The sequence below is a fragment of the Anolis carolinensis genome, chromosome 1, assembly GCF_035594765.1.
Source record: "Anolis carolinensis isolate JA03-04 chromosome 1, rAnoCar3.1.pri, whole genome shotgun sequence".
NCBI lineage: Eukaryota > Metazoa > Chordata > Lepidosauria > Squamata > Dactyloidae > Anolis > Anolis carolinensis.
Window position 1 is genome coordinate 120,307,125 of NC_085841.1, and position 9,185 is coordinate 120,316,309.

The 9,185-nt window shown below is 39.1% G+C and overlaps 1 protein-coding gene across 1 annotated transcript; it reads left to right on the forward strand.

Moving 5' to 3' along the window:
- Positions 1 to 200: 200 nt before the first annotated feature.
- Positions 201 to 5,008, forward strand: htr1b (5-hydroxytryptamine receptor 1B). The gene has a single exon (XM_008121995.2). It carries the CDS (start codon positions 207 to 209, stop codon positions 1,380 to 1,382), a length of 1,176 nt encoding a protein of 391 aa, XP_008120202.1. The 5' UTR covers positions 201 to 206; the 3' UTR covers positions 1,383 to 5,008.
- Positions 5,009 to 9,185: the final 4,177 nt, after the last annotated feature.

The following is a 9,185-nucleotide window of genomic DNA, read 5'->3' on the forward strand; positions in this document are numbered from 1 at the left end:
CGGAGGGGGGTCTTCAGTGGCGCGCGCCATGGCCCACCCGGGCGCGGGAGGCGTCCCGATTGGCTGAGCCCGTCGCACGTGCGCGCTCTCTCCCGTTCTCGCGCCGCCCTCTCCCTCTTATTTGCCTCCTCCTCCTGTAGAGATGTGAGGGCGCTGCCCCATTGGGGTCTCTGCGCCAGACGTTGTCCGGCTTCGCTTCAGAGGGCATGGAGCAGTCCAGCCCTCTCTGCCAAGCAGACCAAGCCAACTTGGAGGTCTTCCCCCACCAGCCCTTCAATGCCTCCTCCTCTCCCTCCTCCCCGAACTGCAGCTGGCAAGAAAGCCCCGTCTACCAAGATGGCACCCCACTCTCCTGGAAGGTGGTCCTCGCCGCCCTCTTGGCCCTCATCACCTTGGCCACCATGCTCTCCAATGCCTTCGTCATCGCCACCGTCTACCAGAGCCGCAAGCTCCACTCGCCTGCTAACTATCTCATCGCCTCCTTGGCCGTCACCGACCTCCTGGTGTCCATTTTGGTCATGCCCATCAGCACCATGTACACTGTGACCGGGAAGTGGACCTTGGGCCAAGTGGTCTGCGACATCTGGCTCTCATCAGACATCACTTGTTGCACGGCGTCCATCCTCCACTTGTGCGTCATTGCCCTGGACAGGTACTGGGCCATCACCGACGCGGTTGAGTACTCCACCAAAAGAACTCCCAAACGAGCCGCCATCATGATTGCTCTGGTGTGGGTCTTCTCCATCTCCATCTCCATGCCCCCGTTCTTCTGGCGCCAGTCCAAAGCTGAAGAGATGGGCGACTGCATGGTGAACACCGACCACATCTTGTACACGGTCTACTCCACGGTGGGCGCTTTCTACTTGCCTACCTTGCTGCTGATCATCCTCTATGGGAGGATCTACGTCGAAGCCAGGTCTAGAATCCTGAAACAGACGCCAAAGAAGATGGGCAAAAGGTTGACCCGAGCTCACTTGATAACGGATTCCCCCGGTTCGACCTCCTCGGTCACCTCCATAAACTGCAAGGCCTCTGAAGCTTCCAGTGAGACAGGGTCTCCGGTGTACATGAACCAGGTCAAAGTAAAGGTATCGGATGCCTTGCTGGAAAAGAAGAAGCTGACAGCTGCCAGAGAGCGGAAAGCTACCAAAACTCTAGGGATTATTTTAGGAGCCTTCATCGTGTGCTGGCTGCCCTTCTTCATCATCACCTTGGTATTGCCTATTTGTAAAGATGCTTGCTGGTTCCACATGGCCATCTCAGATTTTTTCACGTGGCTGGGATATCTTAATTCATTGATCAACCCCATCATCTACACCATGTCCAATGAAGACTTCAAGCAGGCTTTTCATAAATTGGTACGGTTTCGATGCACAAGCTGAATTCTGAAGGCTTAAATGCATTCCAAGCCTTCAAAGTCGAGAGCAGGAGGCTTGAATGCATTTTGTGTGTCTGATTCTGCAGGTAGGTGGATCATTCTTACCTGTGTTACTGTCTCTCTGGAAAGCAATATCTGGAATGGCACAATGGAATTCAGTGCAGGGGAGAAGCATGCAAACATAGTGTAGCTTCTCCTTCAGTGTTGAAGTAGCTATAAAACCTCTGAGCCTTGGTTAGAGATGCTGACACCACTTAACGATACTCCCTCTTGCTGAAGAAAGTTATTTAGGCCATAAAAAGATGATTTCTTCTGGATTGTTAGAGCCATTGTGGTAGGAGTTGGAGAGCTTTTGGACAACTTCTTTGGAGACACCTCCTTCACCCAGCGTGACTTGAACTAAAAGTTTGTCATCTGATCTCCTCTGCCAGGAGATTGTTGCCTCTCAGCCATCTGTGTTTGAAAGCCCTTTGCCAATGTTTCACTCCTTTTTTCCTGCTAGCTTGCTTAATTAAAGACTATGCAGAGTGGACTGTAAGTGAATTGTGCATGCTGCTCAAAACCTTAGTAGTCATACAGAGCAGAAAGACCTTGAAGAATTGGCTCTGGTAATCAGAAAAAGCTAAGCACTCCCTTACTTATAGTTTAAAAGGCTTGGGGAAGAGTAAGGAAATGAATCAAATATTGAATAGCCCAGCATGAGAAAAGCAACTCATTCTTATTTGTAGTTTTTGTACTGGTGTCGTCATCTTTTCTGTTTAATGACTTGTCAAATTGTAACCAAGAAATCAAATAGTGTGTATGTGTATATGTTTGTGTGAGTTCAAGTCTGTACACTTGAGAGCCAAAGCCAGCAAGCAGCTTTGTTATTATTTTTATTAGTACCTACCTATATGTTCCTAACATCTTGTTGATGACTCACGTACAAAGCTTCTGTTAATTCACATATTAATATTAATACATAGAGACCAGTTAATTCCAAACCTTCCTTTCTTAATGCTGTCTTTGCTCACAAGCTCAACATTGTTAGTCTGTCTTTGAAAAGAAAATCTGGTGTTTATTCCCTATGTTGATGCTAATCAAACTGCAGCTATCAAGATTAAAATGACACATTAAATGAGCCTCATTATTTCTTTTAGAAAAAGAGCCTTCCCACCCCAGTGCAAAGCAATTTTCCCTTGCTCTGATTTTATAAGCATATTCCTTCCACTTCAGCTCTCCATGTCATATTAAGCACCTTAAGGGACCTGCTCTCTTTTCCAGAAATACTTTTCCAGAAATCTCTTTTCCAGTAACACTCTCTAGTGAAGAACTCATGCAGTTTAAAATTCCTTCATCATTGTACTCTCTTCTTCTTACACGTCTATCCCAATCAATTCTTCAGTCTTTTACAAAACTGGAGGAAAGATTTTAACCACATGGCCTAACCAGCCATATTATTCACCTGGTAAAGCAGTAAGAAAAAACAGCTCTACCAGTTCCAGTGCTTAGAGCACTGTAAAGTTCCCCTTACATTTGTTGTGGTGCAAAAGATCATATTTGTACAGTACTTACTGCTTTGACTGAGCATGGTATTTAGAAAATCATGTTACATCCTTCCTGTATTCTGTAATTCATGTATGGGAGACTGCTGATTTCACACATCCCCAGCCTTCAAGTTAGTGCACTTATTTAAGTAGCTTATATTTGGCAGAACCTAAAATCCTCTGTATTACACTTGTCTCTCCTGTCCCTCCCCCTGCCACAGATTTCAGTTCTGTCCATAGCTGGAAAATGACCATATCTGCCCATTACACACTGTTGGTCACAAAAACATGAAAGGCTTTGCCTAGAATGTTACTGTTTGTCAGAAAACTATGTTGCTTGTCTTCATGATGCCCCAAAGCAGAAATATTTTGGGTTTAATGACAACACATTGGATAGATTTTGCTTTGTCTATCTGTGAGGATTAGTCAGGAAATCAAAGTAAGGCGCCCTGTTATCTGCTTTTCCCTTTATATAAGGACATTATTTGAAAATAAATAACCATTATTCCTCCAGCGACAACTTGCATGTATGTGTGTGTGTAAGGGTGACCTTCTATATAGAGGGTCTAGAGAGTTCGAGAGATGTTACCCTTCTGAGTGCAACATCTTTCTTCTGCCCCATCTAATGTTAAACTAATGGCATCCGGTAGAACCATGTCATTGAGATGGTGAATAATATACTCTATATTTTCACCTAAATTATAAGAAGCTATCCAAGGCATTGAGATTATTTTGATGGTAGACTATACAGAGAACTCCTTTAAAGTTTAGACTGGAATCTGGAATGGATTTATCTCCCCAATGACATGGAACTATGAGCTACTATTCTGTTGGAAGAACCACCTGAAGAGGCACTACTACAGCTCTGCTATTCCAGAAGAATGAAATTTCCTTGCCATTTCCCCACAGAAACATAATGGCTAACAGAATATCATAAGCAAAAACCCTGTTCCCGAACCTAACAAATCCTTGTTCCAAGGGGATTAAAGTCTAAGTGCTATCAGAGAGGAGGCAAAGGCAAGGATAATAGATGGAGGAAAAGAGAGAGAAAGCAAGGGATGATAGAATGAATATGAAGAAATGCAAAAATATGTTCTTGTCATTTGTATTGAATCAAAATGCAGTTGAAAGTGGGTTGGATTTTAAAGAAACGTCATTCAGTTCTATTCACCTGAGATGGAGGAAAAAGAGAACAAATGCTATATTGATTTTTCAAGCACTTTTTCTACAGTATTTCTGATTTATGTGGATTTATGTACAAAGTTCAGTGTCTGTGTGTATGTATTACAATGTCTGGAGTCAATTCATTTCCCTCTTTTTTAATGGAAAGAGTTGCTGATCTCATTCTGAAGGGCCAGAAGTATCAAACTTTGCACTTAAATGAACCATGCATGAAACAGTGCAGCTACTCCAAATTGGCTGTTTGTGAAAAGCAGAAAATTGTTCAAGAAATGCATATATATTAAAAACAGCAGATCTGAGTACTGTAACAATGAGATCTATAATTCAGCCAGAATGTTTCACATACATGGCTGAATCTGACACAGGGAATGAATTGCTTATCTCATAAAAATTGGTATTGTTTGCACTATTACAGTCTCCTTCGTAGCACCTTGCGATCCTGTTTTAGGAACACAGGAGGAGAAACATGGAAGTCTTATCCTTACATCTTCTTAATTAATTGGGAATAAAAGAACAGCCATTTGATGTTGTGACTATATAGCGTAGTTCATATCTGTATCACTGATACCTCATCAAACACTAAGGATCTAAAATCATCTGAAACACTGACTGTTTGGTGTTGTGATCCCACAGGATGCTAAAGAAGTGGGGGTTTTTCCTACTATATCATCTGCAAAATATATGTCTAACCCAAATCTGAAAAAAACTGATGCTACTGAAGATTTATCCTACTTCATTATATATTTTTACTCATTATTTTTCTAAGGTTATAGATAGGTAATCTCTACATAATAAGCCCAGCAGTCAAAATGAAAAAAAAAAATCAGAATATATTTCATCTGCTTTGATGGGATTGCTTTGTGAGTGTCCATTCTAACTGTAACAGAAAATCAAACAATAAAAAGCTTTACTGTCTTCTGAAGAGCATTTGACAGAAATTGTTTTACTAATGATGTAATTATTTGATGGTTTACTTAGGGCATCATATTGTCTTTTACAGGTAAGACTTATCTGATGATGAGCCACAAGAATAAGGTGGTCAATAATAACTGAAATTGCTCACTGCAGCCAGCAACCAGATTGTTGAATAAAACAACAAAATCCTTTGACACCTTAAAAACTACTGAATTTATTATATCATAAACCGTTATGGTGCCCAAACCAACCTTATCAGGTGCATGGGATGCTAGGATTGCCTCTGCATCTGATGAAGTGAGATTGAGTCCATTAAAGTTTGCTGTTGTTCAATTATTTTAAACATTTCACCCCTAATTGTCTTCCATTGTGGAACTCATGGCAGCAGATACAAGTTTCCCCATTTAGTCTCCCATCTGGACACTGACCAGACATAAATCTGCCTCGTTTCTGCAATGTGGTTTGCAAAATTCTCTTTCTTCCATGCTTCCTTAGACATCCCCCCCTTTTTTTTGAGAGATGTAATTACAGTACATACTTTCTCTTCAACCTATAATATAGTTAGATAGCCAAGTCCAAATATTTAAAAGAGTTGAGAATAAAATGATTAATTTAATAATACACATGCAGATTGATAACATGCACTCCATTTAGCTTGAAATTGTTGCTTATCTCTGGAAAGATTGACAGCTATGGGCATACATTTAATGTAGCATCAATGTATATCAGTTCAGTTACAACAAATCCCATGACTGTTCAAGCGATGCACAACAGAGACCACGGTCTAGAGCTCACCAGTTTCATAGAAGTCAAATAGAACTCTGCCTACCAAGTGAGAAATGGGCTTTGCGTGTGTACTTGTGAAATGATCATGCACAACCTCATACACAATTATTGTGGAATTAGCATTATGTCCAAAAAAGTTTCCATTCTACGAGAATAATTTTCTTTTTCCTAAAAGTTTCATCTATGGAAATAACAGGTTTTGCCTAGAGATGAGAATACTTTAAGCAATATTGATCGATGTGCTGTACTTGCCAGCCCAATGAGAAATTGAGCCGTCATTCCTAATGCACTTAAGGTTCCTGTTAACTGCTTTTGAAGTAGTGTCATAGAAAATAGAAAGATTGGAAGTCCTCTTGATGTTGTGAATGCTGCCAACTGGCAATGTGTTCAGAGTTTTGAGTATGGCATTCTAAGTATTGAAATAGTACTTCCCACATTATAGTCCTTTTCAGTAGAAAACAGTTATGTTTAAGATCTCAACAGGTCCAGATCCCATTGGGAACAGTGCTCATATGAGGCATTTGCACGTAGGTTGTTTGTTACTTATAACTTGGAAAAACATGTGGACTCTGATTGGAAGGGGGGAGTACTTGCACGCATAATGCAGATATACAGAATGAGGGAAGTGTCCACTAAGTAATGATTAATTTCTAAAATATTTTACATGGCAAGGATTTGTATATATTCTAATACAATGGATTCAAAAGTGGTTAAACCACATTTATATTCCCTTTGCAAGAGGTAATCAGGGTTGCTTTCTTAGAATTGGTGTTACTTTAATGTTATTCACATAGAAGATCTTAGTTAATGTGATCCTGGTCTCCTTCTTTTCCAGATGTATGACTATTAAAACACCTTGGATACTCCTCTTTATAGGCAGGTGTATATTCTAGTTGCTTGTTCATGGTGATGCCAGGAGTTTTGTAGGGTCTCCTTAGACAAGCAATATTCACAGATGGTTTTCCTATTCCCTTCCTCTGAAATGTAACCTACAGGACATGGTAATGTCCCATTAGAGGATTAACCAAGACTTCTTAGTTTCCAAAATCAGACAGTACATGGTACAGTAGAGTCTCGCTTATCCAACCTTCGCTTATCCAGCATTCTGTATTATCCAATTATACAGTTTGCCTTTTGCTAGTCAATGTTTTTGTAGTCAATGTTTTCAATACTTTGTAATGTTTTGGTGCTAAATTCATAAATACAGTAATTACTACATAACATTACTATGTATTGAACTGCTTTTTCTGTTGATTTGTTGTAAATCTTGAATTTTTGGTGCTTAATTTGTAAAATCATAACGTAATTTGACATTTAATAGGCTTTTCCTTAATCCCTCATTATCCAACATTTTCGCTTATCCAATGTTCATGTTGGATAAGTGAGACTCTACTGTACCTTTAGGCTATTTAGGCCTTGTGCTCCTCCATACCACTCATATAAAGGACTTTATACCATATAAAAGTTAAAATTGCTTCCTTCTTTTAAGCTAAACAGTAATATATAAATCCAATTCATAAATAATATATTTGAAAGTTTGCTTTTTGGACTTCATTTAATAATTGTTGAATATTTGTTCTGAAATTTTTCTGATAGGTATACTTGATTTCTCATACATTTTTATTAAGACAATAGAAGTGTGTGGACAATAAATTGAAATTAAGTATGTAAATTACATTGCCAAACATATTTTTGTCCCCATTGGCCAGGTTCTGCATTATTTGCTGCAAGAAACAAAGTCATCATTCAAATTGGTGTCTAGTTCTAGATTAACATTTATCTCATTTATTTCTTTAAGGGAAACATAAATTATGGATATGGAAATGTTTGTTTTAATCTATTTGCCACAACAATAGCCTTTAAAAATTGCACAGTTTATGTATTGTTACTTAATTTAGACAACCTGTTTTGTTCCTAACTGAATGCTGATGCTTAGGATGGTCCAGATGACCACAGAGAAGTCCATATGGCAATGCTGTCTTGGAATCATATAAACATTTGCAAAAGCCTTGCTGCGTATGTTTGAAATAATATTCACAATTTATCATCTGTTGTCTATGTCTGCGCCTTGGCGAAGGGGAGTAAAAGCTTCCAGTCTTTTGTGGGGGCTGGTCTGTAATATATTTCAGTCTATATGATTTTATTGTGATTCTCCTCATTTTAATTAAGCATTCTACTCTGTCTGAAGTACTGAGATGCAACAAATAGGACTACTCCTGCTTAAAAGAGGGGAATTTGGCAGATGAAGCTTTTCTGGGCTTTTAAACCATAACAGCATGATAAAATACATAGAAATGACTTCTGTACAAGCTTTAAAAATGCATGAACACTGTCTTGTGATGCATTGGGACCCCCTACTAGTGCAACAAGTTTATGAAATACTGACTGTGCTACTTTCTGGAAGTTGCAAATGCTGCAGAGTGCCTTGTTCATCAGAATCCTACACCTAGTTAACCATATAGATCGATATTTGGATCTTCAGTTCTGTGTCTATTGCTTTTACAGCATAACTTTGGTAGAATTAGGCCAAACTTCTGTCTTAGACAAGCATTTTTTTTTTAAATTGGCAGTTTGACAGATAAAGCACATAAATCCATAATAGTTTTTGGTGTTGGGAACATAAAGAAAAATAAGTATTTTTATGAGATGAGATAGTGCATTATTATCTGCAATAGATATTTCTAGGAAACGTTCCCCATTGGACTTTGAAACAGATATTTGGAAGAATTGTTGACTTTATTTTCCACAGTTTTTTTTTTAAAACAACAACATAGATGCAACAATCACAATTAGAAGAGGATTTTTTTTTGGGGGGTGGAGTAAAAATAAGAATGAGATGTTCAAGTCATAATATTAATCTGGATATTGGAGAATTACAGAGACAAACTATAGTATTGCCACTGTATAGTTGAAATTGATATTCTATATGTTGTTTGATTTATCTCCAACTTAACTTATTCAATGAAAGCCCTTCTGCACAAGCTGCATCATATTCTCAGTACTTCCATCATTCATCGCATTGAAAATAATAGGGTTCAGTATTATCCAAAGTTTCACTATTTGTGCAACGTCTGGGAAAGTATCCCCTATGGATATGGGGGTTGTATTATATAAAGCACTGTAATATGATGTATAGAGGTTTCCTGGTTTGGTTTCTTGCTGGTGCTCATCAGAAGAATATAGGAAGATTTCACATACCAAGTTGGATTGTTGGTTCATCCATTAAGTAATACCTGATCAGGAGAGAGTCTTTAGTCCTACCTGGCGATGTTGGAAATAGAAACTAGGATGTTATGCAGATGAACTGTTCATGCTGCCACTGAGCTATACTGTCCCTCCTCAGTCTTGCACAAGTCAATTTTCCCATTTAGGAGTTGAGAAAGCAGAAGTAGGAGTTC

Coding starts and splice junctions, on each gene's coding strand:
- htr1b (XM_008121995.2), top strand. CDS start 207: ATGGAGCAGTCCAGCCCTCTCTGCCAAGCAGACCAAGCCAACTTGGAG.